This window comes from Mastigoproctus giganteus, chromosome 6, assembly GCF_048544385.1.
Source record: "Mastigoproctus giganteus isolate SK-2022 chromosome 6, ASM4854438v1, whole genome shotgun sequence".
Taxonomy (NCBI): domain Eukaryota; kingdom Metazoa; phylum Arthropoda; class Arachnida; order Uropygi; family Thelyphonidae; genus Mastigoproctus; species Mastigoproctus giganteus.
In genome coordinates, this window is record NC_143580.1 from 97,875,331 (window position 1) to 97,893,913 (window position 18,583).

Sequence of the window (18,583 nt, forward strand, 5' to 3'; positions counted from 1 at the left end):
AGAAAAAGAACAGGTGCATGTATACTTGCGTGAACACCAATGCTAGGAGTTTAGTAAATAAATTTGATGAATTTGAGGTATTGCTCAAAACATCAAAGGCAGATATTGTAGGGATTTCAGAGACATGGTGTCACACAGATATAAGGAATGCAGAACAGGAATTTGGGGAGTACAATGTCTATAGACAGGGTAGGAAGGGAGGAGGGGGTATGCTATTAGTTAAGAAATACATAAAATCCAAGGAAGTGAAGCCAGTCGACATTGCTGGACAGTGCAGTGTCGAGTCAGTTTGGTGTGACATAAGCATTGGGAGATCAAAATTGAGAGTAGGAGTGTGCTATAGGCCTAATGACTCTGATGAGTATAATAAGAAACTGTACGGGGAAATAGAGTGGGCCAGTAAATCAGAGAGTCTTACAATGGGGGATTTTAATTTCCCAGATATTGACTGGAATTTGGGGGCTGGTCACTCACAGGGTTCAGTGTTGGGTCCATTATTGTTTTCTGTATTTATAAATGATACTGATGATGGTATATCAAGCTTAATGTCCAAGTTTGCAAATGATACAAAGGTTGGCAGAGTTGTTAAGGACACTACTGACGCTATGCTGCTGCAACAGGATCTGGAGAGGTTGAGCAGGTGGACTGAGAGGTGGTAAATGAAGTTTAACATTGACAAATGTAAAGTACTACATATGGGAAACAGTAACCCCAGAGCAATGTATCAACCTTAGCCATAATTATGAGAGCTTCCTTGGACTCAGGGGAGGTACCCATAGACTGGAAATGTGCAAATGTGACCCCAATTCACAAAGCAGGATCAAAGGCTGACACAAGTAATTATAGACCTGTGAGCTTAACTTCTGTTCCAGGAAAATTAATGGAGGCACTGGTTAAAGAAGCACTGCAGGATCATTTAGACAAGACTTCAGTTATAGCTCAGACACAGCATGGTTTTGTTAAGGGGAAGTCTTGCCTGACCAACTAGATTGGATACTATGATGCAGTCACAAAAGAACTGGATGCAGGGAATAACTTTGATATTATATACTTGGATCTTAGAAAGGCTTTTGATACTGTTGCACATGGAAGACTGCTACACAAATTGGAGCAGTGTGACATTGGAGGCAAATCGCTGCTATGGATAAAGGGGTGGTTGAGGGGGAGAAGACAGAGAGTGGTAATCAATGGACACTGCTCATCGTGGACTGATGTTATTAGTGGAGTCCCTCAGGGCTCAGTGTTGGGTCCATTATTGTTTTCTGTATTTATAAATGATATTGATGATGGTATATCCGGCTTAATGTCCAAGTTTGCAGACGATACAAAGGTTGGCAGGGTTGTCAAGGACACTACTGACACTATGCTGTTGCAACAGGATCTGAAAAGGTTGAGCAGATGGGCTGAGAGGTGGCAAATGAAGTTTAACATTGACAAATGTAAAGTACTACACATGGGAAACAGCAACCCCAGAGCAACGTATCAACTCTGTGGTACTACACTGACAGTGGTAGAGAATGAAAGGGACTTAGGGGTGGTTGTGCAGGCAGATATGAAGTTCTCTGAGCAGTGCAGACGGGCTGCAAGAGTAGCTCATGGAGTATTGTCAATGATATACAGGAATTTTTCCAGCAGGGATAAGGAGGTGATTATTCCATTGTATAAGGCGATGGTCAGGCCACACCTAGAGTACTGTATACAGGTCTGGAGGCCTCATTTCAAGAAGGATGTAGAGCTGCTGGAACGAGTACAGAGAAGGGCAACAAGATTAGTGAATGGAACAAAGGGGTGCTCTTACGAAGAAAGGCTTAAGTTTTGCAAATTACAGTGTCTGGAGACTAGGCACCAGCGAGGTGATCTGATAGAGGTGTATAAAGCCTTGAATGGTTTAAGCATGCTCAATGCTGATGAGATTCTTCCTCTAGCTCAGAAAAATCACCTGAGAGGGCATAAATTCAAATTGAGGAAAGACAGATGTAGGATAGACGTGCGGAAATTTGCCTTTAGCCAGCGGGTGGTTGGTTGGTGGAACAGACTTCCATCCCTTGTGGTGGAGGTTGATAGCCTAAATAAGTTTAAGGCTCAGCTGGACAGGTATTTTGAACGAACAGAGGGGTGAAGTGGAAGTGGTTTTTTTTTTTTTTTTTTTTTTTGGCTGATGCTGCATAAGCTTGCTTTCTTGCATCAAATGCCTCTACTAATGCTAATGCTAAAATGCTAATGCTAACTCTGTCGTAGAGAATGAAATGGACCTGGGGGTAATTGTGCAGGCAGATATGAAGTTCTCTGAGCAGTGCAGACGGGCTGCAAGGGTAGCTCATGGTGTTTTGTCAATGATATACAAGAATTTTTCTAACAGGGATAAGGAAGTGATTATTCCCTTGTATAAGGCAATGGTCATACTACACCTATAGTACTGTATACAGGTCTGGAGGCCTCATTTCAAGAAGGATGTAGAGCTGCTGGAACAAGTACAGAGAAGGGCAACAAGATTAGTGAATGGAACAAAGGTTGCTCTTACGAAGAAATGCTTAAGTTTTCCAAATTACAGTGTCTGGAGACTAGGCACCGGCGAGGTGATCTGATAGAGGTGATCTGATAGAGCCTTGAATTGTTTGAGAATGGTCAATGCCGATGGGATTCTTCCTCTTGCTCAGAATAATCACCTGAGAAGGCATAAATTCAAATTGAGGAAAGACAGATGTAGGATAGATGTGCGGAAATTTGCCTTTAGCCAGCGGGTAGGTGGTTGGTAGAACAGACTTCCATCCCTTGTTGTGGAAGTTGATAGCCTAAATAAATTTAAGGCTCAGCTGGACAGGTATTTCGAACGTACGGAGGGGTAAAATGGGAGTGGGATTTCCCCCCCCCCCTTTGGCTGATGCTGCATAAGCTTGCTCCTTGCATCATATGCCTCTACTAATGCTAATTTCTTATCAAATATAACTTTCTACAAATTTTGCATCAGATTACACAGGAATGATATTTTATCAAATGCTTTAGTTCTGGTTTGGGGTTCAAGTTCTATTTACAATGAAAAATACACAAAAATGGTCTTCTGAGATGAGAATCTGAAAATATTAGTCAATTCACAGGAGTTGAGGTGGTCAAGAGCCTGCTGCAAAATTAATGATCAATGATCCTTCTGTTGTATAACTACATAAATATACTAATCAACAAAGAGGGCAGATCCTTGGGGAACTCCTTTCTCTGGGCAAAACGGCTTTTTTTTTTTTTTTTTTTTTTTATCTAATGATGTGATCAATACACGAAGGAACCAGTTTTTTACTGCTACCTTCATGTAGCGTGGACGTGAGATCCAACCAGATAGTGTGGCAGCTTTGTGATATCCAAGCCCGAGGCGGGATTCGAACCCATGACCTTTGGGTTGCCAGGCAGACACTTTACCCACCCACCCAGCTAGCCCGATCGGCAGGAAAAAGGCTAAGTGGAACCTACACAACCTTGGAATGCATGGTTTGATAGGAAATTTTTAATAAAAACAACAAGGTGACCTTTAAGACTGAAGTTAAGAACATCTTAGATTCCAAATTTCCAAGCCATATCATATGCTTTTTCTGTGTCAAAGAAAACAAACACCAAGAGTTCTCATTTCAGGAAAGCATCTCAGATACTTTGAGGAAAGTCAAGGTGCTTTCCTGAAATAATTCAGTCTTTCCCAGTCTTATTAAATGGGTGAGTGTTGATCTGTTCCTTCAAAAGCCACACTGTGTTCTGGAAAGGAGTTCATTTAATTCACCACATAAGGTGGGCATTGACCATTCTTGCTAGGATCTTGCACAAGCAGCCAGTCAAACAGGAAGGTAACTGTTTGAAATTTTTGGATCACATCCTAGTTTGGGGAAGGCGTGCACAATTGCATTATGCCAGGAGTCTGGAAACTGCTCTTCAAAATAAATTCTGTTGTAAAGTCAGAGCAGGCAATCCATAGATACCGATGGAATCATCTCATAGTAGATATTATGGCCATATGGAACTTGACTTGAGGATGGGGTGCGCTTGAGAGAGAGAGAGGTACTGCAGTGCTAAGTTCATGCATAGTGATTTAAGCCTCAGACTTACCAGAAGACATGCAATGACTACTGTTGAATTTTAGTTTGTGCCCAGAAGATCAGGAGAGCACGATGTTTTTGCAGATGCTCCAGCAAATGTTTCCCCAAAAATATTAACAACTGCCATTACGTCTGCAATTGTGCATCCATTATACTCTAGTGTTGACAACAGATTTGATGTGTACTTGCCTTCATTTTCTCGACTTTATATCAGAATAACCTTGGAATTGGTGGTCTGGTGATGAAAGATAATCCTTTTTGACTCTGATATCAAAGGTAATGTGCTTTACCACATGCATATTTGTTATTAGATTATTAACAATGATATACCATCACATTATCTGATGCCAAATAGATCAAAACAAAATCAACTCCAAAAACTGCTGTCAAAGGAAGACCTGCAACTAGGTAGAAGTATAGGATTAGTGAACTTTTGGGCGTGATATTCTGCAATTCCACTCATATACATCTGGTGAGTATGAGCTTGGCACACCCAGGGTCCTGAGCTGGATATCATCATTCTTCTCTTTCTTGGTGATTCCCTTCTACTTCTCTCTCTCTCAGGGTAATTCAGAATTTATTTTATTTTGCCTGGTGCAGCATTAGCCTCAGGCTTCCTTGCACCATATGGCTAATAATAATAATATAGCACACTATCGATGCAATTGGAGGAATTTGTTGGTGGCCACAACAGCTCTTCAGGGAACTATGTGACTGGAAGAAGAAGTGGTACAATATCGTTGAAACAACCCACACTGTGTTTTGGACCTTTCTTGCTGCTATGTGTTCTAGAATCCAACATGGTTTCAGGAATAGTGGAAACCAAGTGCATGTCTTTGGAAATGCAACTGCTGCAAGCTTGGATAATACTTTTTCTGATGTATTTTACCGCTTCACTAATTGGCTCCTGAGTGAGTTATCAATCTTCCACTGTGAAATCCTTACCAGATGACACTGGGTCCCATTACATAGGGACGATATCATGGGGAAGTGATCGTTTCCATAAAAATTTTCTTCAATCTCCCATGTGCACACACAGAGAAGAGAAAAGAAGAGCATATAGAAAGCACACTGAGGAGGACAAGATCACTATTTTCAAGCATATACTCTATAATTTGACCAATCCCACTGACATCTGCACTACCTCACAAAGTGGTATGCCCATTGAAGTCTCCTAATAATAGAACAGGTAAAGGCAGTTGCTTAATGTGATTATCTAGGTTTGGGGATAACATTTCTGGGTGGTAAACAGATAGAACAAACAGTTAAGAATGCTACTATGAGAAAATTTCTATGTTAGTGTAAAGTAGAACAAAATGAAGAGGTATAGTTACCCAAAAGGATGGCAACTCCTCCATGCACAGGGTCATCTCCAATTTTGTCCCTCCAGATAATTAAACAGTGGATCATCCCAATTCTATCCCTCCAGATAACACAGTTATGCAAAGAGAGGTCCTAGTTTGTCTTTAAATACATTAACTGTAAGCAAAAGCAAATTTGTTCATGCTTACATACTTAATTATGCTACAAAAATTTGAATGTGGCTATTCCGAATCAGTCTCTGGAATTCTGAAGGGCTAAGAGCTTTGTTTTCTCAGATTTGAGTTTGTTATTTTTGGGGAAAGATAGGTGTTGTCTAGTGGCCATTTGTTCCTCAGCAAAAAAGTTTCCAGACAACCTTCTGTTCCCTCCTTCCCCTCCATCTTCACTTGCTCTAGAAATTCAGGAGGAGGAGTATGTCTTTGTGGCTTTTCTTTGCCAATCACTTTTGGTGGAGGTTTGTTTGTTATTCGGTTTTTAGGAGCATTAGCAACTAAGGCCATATTGCTCCGGGAGATGCGGTGGTCATTTCCTGACCTTTCCGCATTTGGTGGTGACGGGCTCGAACCCCGGTCTAATCAAGAAGCGTGTGCTACGCACCGCTGCTCCTTCCCACCTGGCTACGGAGGCGCCTTTGGTGGAGGTAGTGTGGCAAGCAGTACTGTTATATGCACAGCAACTGATTGCTTCTTTTGAGCTACTTTTAATGAGCTCATTAAATGATGTGCAAGAAACGTAAATGACTCTGCTAGTGGTATGTGTTTGTGTCCTGATGTAATCTTCCCAAGAAAACTTTCTTGGCATATGATAACTTGACATTATTTACTGGTTAGGATAGTTTCATGGTCTCAATAGGAAATATTGAGGAAGGCCATTGGGTGTTGAATGTAAGGATGAGGACTCAAGTAGGAACCTTTATGTTCCATTTTCTGTTTCTGAATTTTATTTTTCCATGCAGTTGCAACTGCATGGACAATGCTTTCTGTGATGTATGACACTGCATCATTGATAGGCTCCTGCCTGACTGTATCGATGTTAGACTCAGCCAGATGTTGAAAGGCAGCATTTCAGTCAGCCTGATCAACTTTCCATTGTTGTAACCAAAAAGGTAGACATGGCCTCCCATTAAGTTGTTGTTGGTATGAAAGTTTCACGACACAAGGGCAACTGTGGCCAATATGTGTCTGTCAGCGTCATTACGTTCATTTTAATGATTTAGGATGGATATATCAGAGTGTATTTATTATTCCTAGATGTTTAATATATATATAAAGAGCTCACTTAGGTTTGCTTTGTCACCAAGTACATGAGAGAGGGTTAGAGGAGCTTGCAAGTTTGTTAATGATTGGAAGGATGTGGTACGAACAGCTGAATAGGTTGGACAATCAATCAGGATGTGCCTCACTGTAAGTTGTATCTGACAGACAGAGCAGACTGGGGCATTTTCTCTTAAAAGTAAATGTTTGTGAGTGAGGAAGGTATGCCCAATGCGCAGTCTTGTTAATATAACTTCCTCTTGTCTATTTGTACATGAGCTAGAATGCCACGAACATAGATCTTTTTTTATTCTGCAAAGTTTATTGCACGATTGGTCCCCCCAAAGTTGTTTCCAGATGGAAGTATATTTGGTACGAAATACATCCCTATAATCTGTAAATGGTACAAACTGAAAGTTATCTTGTATATTAAGATCTGGATTTTTTGCAGCTTGGTCTGCATGATTATTTCCTGGGATTCCAGCATGGCTGGGAATCCAACAGATAGACACTTGTTTTCTTGCTTTATGCAAAACTCCGATTTGTTTTTTGATATGCTGAATCAAGGAATTTGAGGAATATTTGCTGTTCTGTAAAGCTGCTACTGCACTAAGGGAGTCAGTATAGATCAGAGCAGGTAGAAGTTGATGCTTGGTAATATCATCCAGTGCTAGTTTAATAGCATATAATTCTGCTGTGAAAATACTGCAAACATGAGGCAAGGAGACAGATATAATATATTCCGGTAAAACTACTGCGGCACCTACTGAGTTGTTCGATTTTGACTGTTTCTATTTTCAAAACTGTGCAGTTTTTTTTTTTTTTTTTATGAAAACCCCAAACACGAAAGGTATCAAAACCTATAGTACTTAGTGCCATGCATGGGTTGAAGGAGAAGTATGGGGGGGTGATGCTGGAAACTTTGCTCTAGAGACTAAACATGGGTATTTATTATTATTATTTATTTGGTAGTTGTTGGCGCATCGGCTTCTGTGGCCATAATGCACCTCCCAAGGTTTTTGCAGTACTTTGATCCAAGCCCGAGGCGGGATTCGAACCCGCGACCTTTGGGTTGCTAGGCAGGTACTTTACCCACCCGGCTAGCCCGGTCGGCCTAAACATGGGTGTCACCACTTCAAGCCTCCAATAAGCAGTGCATGAAGCTTCTGTATAACGATTGGAGAGATCTCTTTTTTATTCCTGTTTGTAAGATGTGATATGGACAAAGGCACAGTCGGAATCCAAGGAGATTCTGAGTTTATATCTACTGCAGAAATGTGCTGGAAATGTATTTCCCAAAATTGGGCTAAGTGTCTGAGACGCAGTCCTACTGGTTTATTTTCATTTGGCTTGGAATCATAATTCCTTGTCCATGGTGGATCATGAATAATGGACCAATTTGGATGTGATGGCTGACTGTATATTTTTGCCGCATACATGCACAATAGATAATCTCGTCGAAGGTGCAGCGGGGGTTCCAATGCATCCGCATACAGGCTGTAAATTGGTGAAGTTCTAAATGCTCCTAGAGGTATGCGGAGAGCATTATGGTGAATGGTATCTAGGCGACGTAAGATGCTCCTTCTTGCTGAAGCATATATAGGAGATCCATAATCCAAACGAGATCTAATCAAAGTTTTATATAATAATAATAATGTGGACCTGTCTGCTCCCCAGGCCATTGAAGATACTGTGCGCAAGATGTTAAGTTTTAAGAGGCAACTAGTTCGAAGTCTTAGTATATGTTCATGAAAGTTTAGTTTTCTATCTAATATTAAGCCCAAGAAGGAGAAATTTTTAACAACAGGTAGAGCAATTTTATTTAAGTATAAGACCGGTTCAGGATGAAGACCACGCATTTTACAGAAGTGTATAACAGCTGATTTTTTCTCAGATATTCTATATCCATTATTTTTAGTCCATACTTCTATTTTGTTTATGGATAATTGGAGCTGTCGTTCTATTGTGTTCATGCTTTGTGATTGAGATGAAATGGAGAGATCATCTGCATACATATAGATTTCCAATGATGGTGGTATAACCTTTGTGATATTGTTCACACGCAGTGCAAACAGGGTTGCACTTAATATTGAGCCCTGGGGAACCCCTTCCTGTTGTATATATATTGTAGATAAACAGCCTTTATATCGTACCTGAAATGTTCTGTCAGCAAGGAATTTTTCTATAAATTGTAGAAGTTGTCCTCTGTATTCTATTTGAAATAGATCTCATAGAATTCCGAATCTCCATGTTGTGTCAAAAGCTTTTTCAAGATCTAGATTTACCATCACCATATGCTGCTTTCTTATAAATGAGTTTCTAATATTTGTTTCCACTTTGACATGTAGATCAAGTGTCGATCTATTTTTTCTAAATCCAAATTGGTGGGGTGATAAAACATTATCTTTTTCCAGCAACCACATAAGTCTATTTTGCACCATTCGTCTCCCATTAAGTAGGCTGGTTATCACAGAGAAGTGATCACTTCCGTAGAGGTTGTCCTCTACCTCCCAAGTGAGTGAAGGAAGGAGAGAGGGAGCATATAGAGAGATCAATAGCAGAGAATGTAAGGGTAGCATGTGAAAAAAGATATTATTTCCCACATTTAAGAAGGGAAAGGTGACTGTCAGTGAGCATACGCTCTATGACAGGTCCCCTTCCAATAATGTCAGCACTACCTGACAAGGTTCATTGAAATCACCCATGAGAAAGACAGGATCAGGCAGCTGCACAATGAGATCATCAAGGTCTTTCTGGGAGATGTCAGCCCGAAGTGGCAAATAAACCAAAGATACTGTTAGTAGAAACCCTACTGTAAGGCGAACTGCTACCGCTTCTATGGTGGTGGAGAGCAGAATAGATTGAAATTGGGTTGGGTGCCCAGACAATAGCAACAACCCCATGAGTAGATCCATCCCCAGTTCTGTCCTTACGAACGATAGTAATATTATGAAAGGAAGGGTTTTCATTTGCTTTCAAGTATGTCTCCTGTAAACAGAAGCAAACTGACTCATGCATTTGCTGGAGGGCCTTGATGTCATCAGTATTTTGCTGGAATACACGACAGTTCCATTGTAGGAATTTAGCCATTATTTTTGCTTCGTGGGTCCATCAAGCGACTTCCAAGGTGCTGAAGCATTACTTTTCTCATTCTTGGATTTATCTCTTTTGGGGAAGTATAGACGCTGTCCTGTGTCCATTTCCTCCTCAACACAGAGTTCCAAGACTGAATCATCTTGTATCTCTTTCTCCTTGACATCCATACTTTCTTGGGTACAAGGGGAACTTTCTTGGTCTTTTCTCTGGCAATTAGATACCGATATGGGAGTGGCAGCTGATTGATCCTTCTGTGCAGGTTTTTTTGAGCTTAAGACATAACGTGCGATGGGAGCGAATTCCTTTGGAGGAATGGTTATTTCCATCTAAATTCCGATGGAACATCTCTCTGCTACCTTCTGGGCATATATATGTGGGTTTATTGATATTTATAGATTTCACCATTTTTCTTGCCCCCTAATATGATATGTTCAGCTCTGCCTTAAGTCAATGAATTTCTTTTTCTTCTTTCCACTTCTGGCATGCTCGTGAGTAGGCTTAGTGTTCGCCTTGGCAGTTAATGCAGGTGGGCTTACAAGTTTAGCATGTTGTTTTGTGGTCCTTTGCACAAGATTGAGTGCATGCAAGCACTCCACAGCGGGCCATTTGGGAGTCCAATGTCCATATTTCTAGCACTTAAAGCACTGTAAAAGATTGGGAACATATGGATGCATTGCAGAGTTGATGTAGTAGTAGAGAGAAAGCAAGCTTGTGTAGCATCAGCCAAAAAAAAAAAAAAAAAAAACCATTTCACACATCCACTCCCCTTTAAAAATTTGTCCAGTTCCTCTGTGAATTTATTTAATCTATCATCTACCACAATGACAGATGGAAGTTTGTATCAGCAATCAACTACCTGCTGGCTAAAGGTAAATTTCCACACATCTAGTCTACAACTGGCTTTCCTCAATTTGAATTTATGCCCCCTCAGGATTGTAATCTGAGCAAGAGGAAGAATCCCATTAGAATTGAACCTGCTCAACCCATTCAAGGCCTTATACACCTCAATCAGATCAACTCACAGGTGCCTAGTCTCCAGATGCTGCAATTTGCAATACTTAAGCCTTTCTTGGTAAGAGAACCCCTTTGTTCCACGCACTAATCTTGTTGACCTTCTCGGTAGGCACTCAAACAACTCTACATCATTCCTAAAACGAGGTCTCCAGACCTGTATGCAGTACTCAAGGAATGGCTTGACCATTGCCGTATACAAAGGGAAAATCCCCTCCTTTCCCTACTTGCAAAATCCCTGTATACCACTGACAACACCCCATGACCTGCTCTGGCAGCCTGTCTGCACTGATAAAAAACTTCATATGTGATTGCACAATAGACCCCAGGTCTTTTTCATTTTAAACTACCCTGAGTGTAGTACCATTCGGAACATTCTCTAGAGGTTACTGCTATTCATATGCAGGACTTTGCATTTGTCAATGTTAAACTTCAGTTGCTATCTCTCAGCCCACCTGCCCAACTTTTCTAGATCCTGTTGCTGTAGAATACTGTCATTAACAACCCTGCCAAACTTGTACATCCAGCCTAATATACCTTCATCAATATCATTGATAAATATAGCAAACCCCCGCTATTCGTGGGGGTTACGTTCCTGAGAAATGTCACGAATACAGAAAACGTGAATACTGAGTTATGGCTCCCATAGTAATAAAGGGGTTCCGTTCCAAAGTATGAAATATATAAGAAAAACTAGTCTAAAATTTTGTCTATGTATGTATTATATGTACCTTCGTAATATGACTACGTACATAGACAGTACATAGTGAAATGCCAGCATATGGCATCGAAATGAAAATAAGAAACAATTTAATATTAAATGTAATATTTATTAGAAATTTCAAACAAATCTTTCAAACCGGCGCCTTTTCTAGCAAAAAAAACTTATCCTGCCAGTGTTATCACCAGTTTCGCTAGTGTTGATAAAGGAGTTTTGTCTTTTCACGAATGAGTGAACTTAACAGAATTTTATTTTGAGTTCAGTCTTCTATCCACAGATTTAAAGCTTTTTCCATTTTTTCTAATTTAACATCACGAATTACAGAGCAAATTTTTGAAGCAATTTGCGCATTTTCACAGACACTACGGCGGATTTTTTCTTCCGATTTTGGGATTGATCGTACCGTTGACTCAGTGATTTTATAATGTTTTGCCACTGAGGAGACACTTTCACCATTAGAAATTTTGTCTAATAACTCAATTTTATTCGCTAATGTCATCACCTTCTTTGATCTTTTCACATTTTCCTCGTTATTCGTAGCCATATTTTTGTACGGGTTAGAAAGAACTTGTCCACAATAAAGTCACTTTCTTCTGTTAACACACTCGAAAAAGTCTGTTTTACACTGCAAAACGGTAGATTTATCACTTTTGTAAGCCTATCAATTTATAAATTGATAAATTTATTCAATTTATAAGCATATAAATTAAAAGCAAACGACGAAACCTTCCATGACAAGTGCATAACACATACTGAACAAGGATTAGCGAGAAACATCCACGCTCGCGATTTTGTCACCCCTCTCCCCCCCACTCACTAAGTGCTGTTTTGACCAGGAAAGATAATTTTAGCCACGCCCATGTTTTTTTATGGCGGAAAATGTTCATGGCGCTTTAAAATTCACATTTTTTAAGGTTTCATTTTATATTAAATCAGCGGCCGCGAATAGTGGGGGTTTACTGTATACAAAAAAACAGTGGACGCAACACCGAATCCTGGGGGACTCCACTAATAACATTAGTCCACAAAGAGCAACATCCATTGATTACCACTCTCTGTCTTCTCCCACCCAACCACCCTTTTATCCATTGTAGCAACTTGATCTTAATACCATATTGTTCCATGAGCAGTAGTATCAAAAGCTTTCCTGAAATCAAAGTATATGATATCAAAATTATTCTTTGCATCCAATTCCTTTGTCACCAAATCATAGTATCCAATCAAATTTGTCAGACAAGACTTCCCCTTAACAAACCCATGCTGTGTCTGAACTATAACTGCAGCCTTGTCTAGATGAGCCTGCATAACTTCCTTATCCAGCAACTCCATTATTTTCTGTGGAACAGAAGTCAAAATAACAGGTCTGTAATAACTCATCACCCTTTGTTCCCCCTTTGTGAATTGGAGACACATTTGCACACCTCCAGTACATGGGGACCTCCCGAGAGTTCAAGGAAGCTTTCATAATTATGGATAAGGATTTGCTTACTTCCTTTTCTTCCTCCTTTAATATAACTGGATAGATCCCATCCATCCCAGGTGCCTTCCTTATGTTTTACTTCAACAATTTCTCTTCCATTTTGCTCTCAGTTATTACAAAATCATGCAGCTTCCTGTTAGAGTTTGATAAACTTCTGGCATTCCCCTCCTTGAATAACTCCTCATGTGTGAATGTAGATGCAAATTACTCATTCAGTTTATCAGCTACCTGAGCATGATCATCAATAGATCAACAATCTATGTTAAGTTGACCAATCTGATTCATCTGATAGTTGGATTTAAATTACTTATAAAAGAGTAAAAAAATATTTTAGGTGTCCTATGTATCTCACAGCATTACGAGGTAAGTGAGGGGACACCCACTAACCAATTAGAAAGACCTGTGTATGCAAATTTTGTGTATGCTTGCTAAGAGCATCATACCTACATTTCTAATGCCCTGATATTGTCTTGGGACCAACAGGAAGGCGACCTATTAGAATTCAGTTGACCTTAGCAGAAAGAACCACTCACTCTGATTGATACCAGTAATGCCAGTCTAGAACCACCCGTACTGTCAAAACAGGGGTGTATTAGGGCTGGGCCCCTCACATACCAGGAACCCCCCCCCCCCATTTCTGAGTTCCCACAGGTCACAGTGCACGGCTGTGTGCACACATGTCAGTTTTCAGTGCTTTAACCCTGGAACCAAGCTATGGATATTGGTTCCCAATGATGCTAATTGGAAAGACCAGCAGCATCACCAGGAGTTTCCCCCCTTACCATGTACAGGTGTCCATGTGGAAGGGGTCTATGTTAGGACTTTCTAGTCTGTATTCAAGTCCTTGAATACATTTTTTTCTTTTTGTTAATTGTTGGTGCATCGGCTTCTGTGGCCATAATGCACCTCCCAAGGTTTTTGCACTACTCTGATCCAAGCCAGAGGCGGGATTCTAATCCGGGACCTTTGGGTTGCCAGGCAAGCACTTTACCCACTCGGCTCCTTGAATAGACTAGTTTATATTTACCATAGGCTTCTCTGTCCACTGATAATTTATATGCATTCCATGCATTTTTCTTCTCTGCCACAAGCCTCCATTAGGTCAACTGACATCCATTTAGGCCTATATATATATATATAATAACTTAATTAATAAAATTTAACTTTGATGCAAGAATTCTTAGAAAACTAGAATTATAACAGAAATTGTTAGCAACATATTCCAGTTTTGTACCATTTGACAGTTCAATGACATCAGAACTTGTGGTCTTATATGTTATGCCACTGTTTATGTGTGACCAGGATTGGCATCCTATGGCATTTGTGCCAAAGGTGGCAAAAAAAGGTGACTTTATTTAATTATCGTAATAAAGCACTGTTCACGAAATTCATAAAAGGAAAGCTGGCATTTTTTGTCTTTTAATTTAATTTTAGAGTAAAGCAACTTCTGTGTATTTTAAAAACTTTGCTTACTCTACATGTTCTTACTATAAAACGATAGATATAAAGGTTGACAACCACTGATCTATTCTAACCACCCTAATAGCTGAGTTATGCTACTTAGTGAAAATAAACCTAAAATAGCAAAAAATTGCATTAACCATACTGATTGAAAGCAGACTTTCAAAGAAAATAATTACTCTACTGCAGCAAGTGTAAACCAGTGGCACATATGTTGCAAGGGGCACAAATAAAAACCTATTGGCACTCAGCAATTCACAAATCATTTATATCATTAAAAATGCATTTTTTATTTGAAGGCAGATATTTTATGGTCCATCAGCCACATATAATAGTGAAAAACCATAAGTCTAATTATAAGCAAAATTATGCAGCAATAACGATTTCGTTAAAATATTTCAAAGTATTGTTACCAATTTACATCAGTAAGAATTATTTAATAATTTCAGTAAGTTTATATTTGTGGCCTGTTTTGGTAAACAGGCCACAAAAGGTGAGCCACTGCTGCTCTGCAGCACATAAGAATGTAAAAAGTACCTTGGTTCTTGCCCTTAACCGTTCTGTAGCTTCGGAACTTGCTGGGCTTTTGGGTATCCGAGATTTTTGCTCCTGACACCATGGAATATGCCTATCAGCAGCTCTTTTATTGAAATGTCTACCACATGATGAGCACTGGACATAATCTAGACATATATAAAAAATTATTAGTGGGTGGGAAGAAAAGAGGAAAAAAAGATGAGATATAAAAATAATTCAAGATTTACTTTGAGAGAATGGTTAGAAAAGCAACTACAGGCAACCCCCTGTTGTAGAAGGGGTACTTCTACAACACGGTTTCGCTCTAAGACGATTGATAAATTGAGGAAAACCTTGTATAACATGGTATTGTTGAGCATTTGTGCAGGGAAACCCTGCTATTATGTTGGATGTAATTTTTCAACCTTTCCATATTTTTTTTTTTTTGTGAATCCCCACTGTTGACTTGCTAGTCGTTTCATTAAATTATATTAAAATAAGTTAAATTATAATAAAGTGAAAATAAATAATTAAATAATTATTCATTAGAGGCAGCGACATGCAATTCCTCCATATGAAGCTGAAATACATCCAATATTTTAAATTAAATAAAATAAAACATAAGCCAGTAGTATGGCAAAAACTGTAGAGCGAAAATTAACTTAAAAATAACCCAAATAAACAAGCGAACGAAAAACAAAAATAGACATAAATAGTAGCCCAGAAACCCTTGTATATTTTCAAACTTTATATCCAATTAACATAAACTATACAAAATTTAGGATAATGCCAATTACATATTAATTTAGCGGTACCCCCCCCGAGAGGTACCAGTTCCGAAAGACGTGAAATATCACCAAAGGAGGGTTAAAGGAACTACCAAACGATAACAAAATCAAAATAAATTAAAATAAAATAGACTGACCATCATGCCCCATATCGACAGAGGACCACGAGGCCAATAATGGTCATGGAATCGCTGCATTTCAATCGCTATACAAATCGTCGCAATGGTGAAAAGATCGATTTTTCGTTCAGTTGTTTATTTGGGTTATTTTTAAGTTAATTTTCGCTCTACAGTTTTTGCCATACTACTGGCTTATGTTTTATGTTTTATTTTATTTAATTTAAAATATTGGATATATATATATAAAAAAGGGGGAAATCCCATGTTAGGTTCTGTGCTTTGAACTTGTGCTTGTTTGAGATCATAAAAATTTGTGACTTCGAAGCATGCAGTTCGTGACTTTTAAAGTTTTTATAAAGTTATTTTGGTTTTTAAATTTTTCCGGGTATGTATTATTAAACTTTGTTCTTAAGAACTGTATTGGAATAATTTCTTTGTTGTGAATTAAATTCCAGGCTAAAATTATGCCTAAGGAAAGTAAAAAAGCACCATTCAAAAGAAACTATTTCTCTAGAATCAAAGACACAAATTTTGGATCATCTTAAAAAGGGGGGAAAGGTATCATACGTTGCAAAAAATTTAAATTTAAACGAAGCAACAATCCAGATCATAAAGAAAAATGAATAGAAAATTAAAACTGCTGTTGATGCAGGATCTTTCTTTTCCTCAAATATGACTTTTCCACAAATATGACAGTTCATCCCCGAGCACTAATAATTGAGAAAATGGAAAAAGCACTCAGTATTTAGATTGACAGATTTGGATATCACTATTTTTAATAAAAATTAAGTTTACAACAGTTATTTAAAAAAAAAAAAAAAACCCACCAAATTGCCTCCATTGCTCTACTACTTTTATTTATCTACCTCCTGATTTTTTATTCCCAATTACCTAAAGAAGACAATGTTCACACTGAAATATTTCAAGAGCATTTTATTATCATTTATATAATATAATATAATATAATATAATATAATAATAAAAACTTAAAATAAATTAAATAATAATAAATAATATTCCTAAAACTGGGTATACTTTACTTCAAAATATTCACCAAAACTTCATCATGTGATGCTTGTGACATGCTGGATAGGTACGAGGTGATACTGACACAGCAGTTCTTTCATGGGAAAATACAGGAAACATGGATTAACCTATTGAGATGATACTTGGTACAAAGGGTTTTACTCTAAAAGGTTTCCTAAAATTTTATAATGTGTTAGAGTTGCTGCTGTTCCAAATTAAATGCTATGTTTTTTGTGGGGGGGAAGGAGGAAATTGGGCCTAAAACCTCCATAAGAATCAACAAAACCCACATGCTGAAAATTTAGTGTTAATTTTTTTTATTTCTCATTTGAACAATGCCAAACATCCAAAATATGCTTCCAACTACATACAAACTATATTGCCTTCCAACTACATTGTCTCAGTACTGCACTACTGTAAATACAAAGGTCTGCTCCAATGCACAAGTAGAGTGCTCTCTAAAAAAAAAAAAAAAAAAATCACTCAGAACACTTAAATCATGAAATAAAGTTGTTGGTGTTCGATTTGTTGGTCCATCAGCAACTTAGGCTATAATGCACTAATTACTGTCCAATTTCTTCTTTGTTTGTCTTACAAGTGATATGGTTCATATATTGTGATATTTATTTATCAATTTTAAAAAGAGAAAAATGTCATCCATGTCTTCGAGAACTCCTAGAACACACTATAATGATAACTGGTTGCAATTATGAAAATGAGAGAAGGAAACAGTTTTCTGTTCTTTCAGATATAGCGGGCATTCTATGATGATATGTTTTACTGTTAATGAGCATAAGCAGTTACTGCATTGTGGAGGCTCATCATGTGTTAGTAGGTAGCAGTGAGTTAAGAATATACGAACAATACGTTATCTGGCTAGTATGGTTTCTTCCTTTCTATTTCGTCTCAGGCTAGATTGCCACTGTTTAGGTTCTCTCTTGATTTCAAGAAGTTTATTATTTGTTTCATCTTTCCACATCTGTGTCCACCGTTCTTTATACGTCTGTTTGATAATGGATTTGTGATCAATATAAGGAGTCCTGCAATTATACGGTATCACATTTGTAGCAGATTTAGCAGCTAAATCTGCCTGCTCGTTTCCGGGGATTCGAAAGTGTCCAGGGAGCCAACAAAATATTATGAGCTATCCATATCCACAAAGTTCTAGTAACTGTGTCCAAATTTTCTGTACCAGAGGATGACTAGAGAAGAATTTACACTGTAGAGCATTAACAGCACTTAACAAGTCCATATATACGATGGATTTAGTATATGAGGCTTCTTTTATGTTCTCTAGGGCTAGAAGAATACCATGTAATCCTGAAGTATATGTACTGCATTCTGATGGGAGCAGTCTGAAAATTATGATATTTGGTAGTACTACAGCAGTACCAACTTGACTACCAGTCTTAGATCCATCTGTATATATTTGAACAGAACTTCTAAGCTCAATGGAGTGGGCCATATGGATTTGCCTAATGTTGGAATCTGGAAGGTTATTCTTTCCCCATTGCTGAAAGTGCCTATCAATATGTATCGGGGGCATTTGCCATGGCTGGGTTTCCAGACTAGTATGCTGAAGTATGTTAGTAAAATTCAGGTCCCAGCTTGTGATCTAATGCCAGATGGTTTATTGAGCCGTGGTTTACTTTCATAGAAGTCTTTCCATTTTGGCATGAAGAGATATTGCCACATAGGATGATGTGGGAGACTGCT

At 38.5% G+C, this 18,583-nt stretch overlaps 1 protein-coding gene across 1 annotated transcript in view; it reads right to left on the reverse strand.

Annotated features, from left to right (window-relative positions):
- LOC150084470 (uncharacterized) overlaps window positions 1-18,583 on the reverse strand; it is a 428,998-nt gene that overhangs the window by 164,066 nt on the left and 246,349 nt on the right. Inside the window, exon 6 of the mRNA XM_090375238.1 lies at window positions 14,956-15,101. Within this exon, the coding sequence (XP_090231364.1) occupies window positions 14,956-15,101 (146 nt within the window). The remainder of the gene's footprint in view (window positions 1-14,955; window positions 15,102-18,583) is intronic.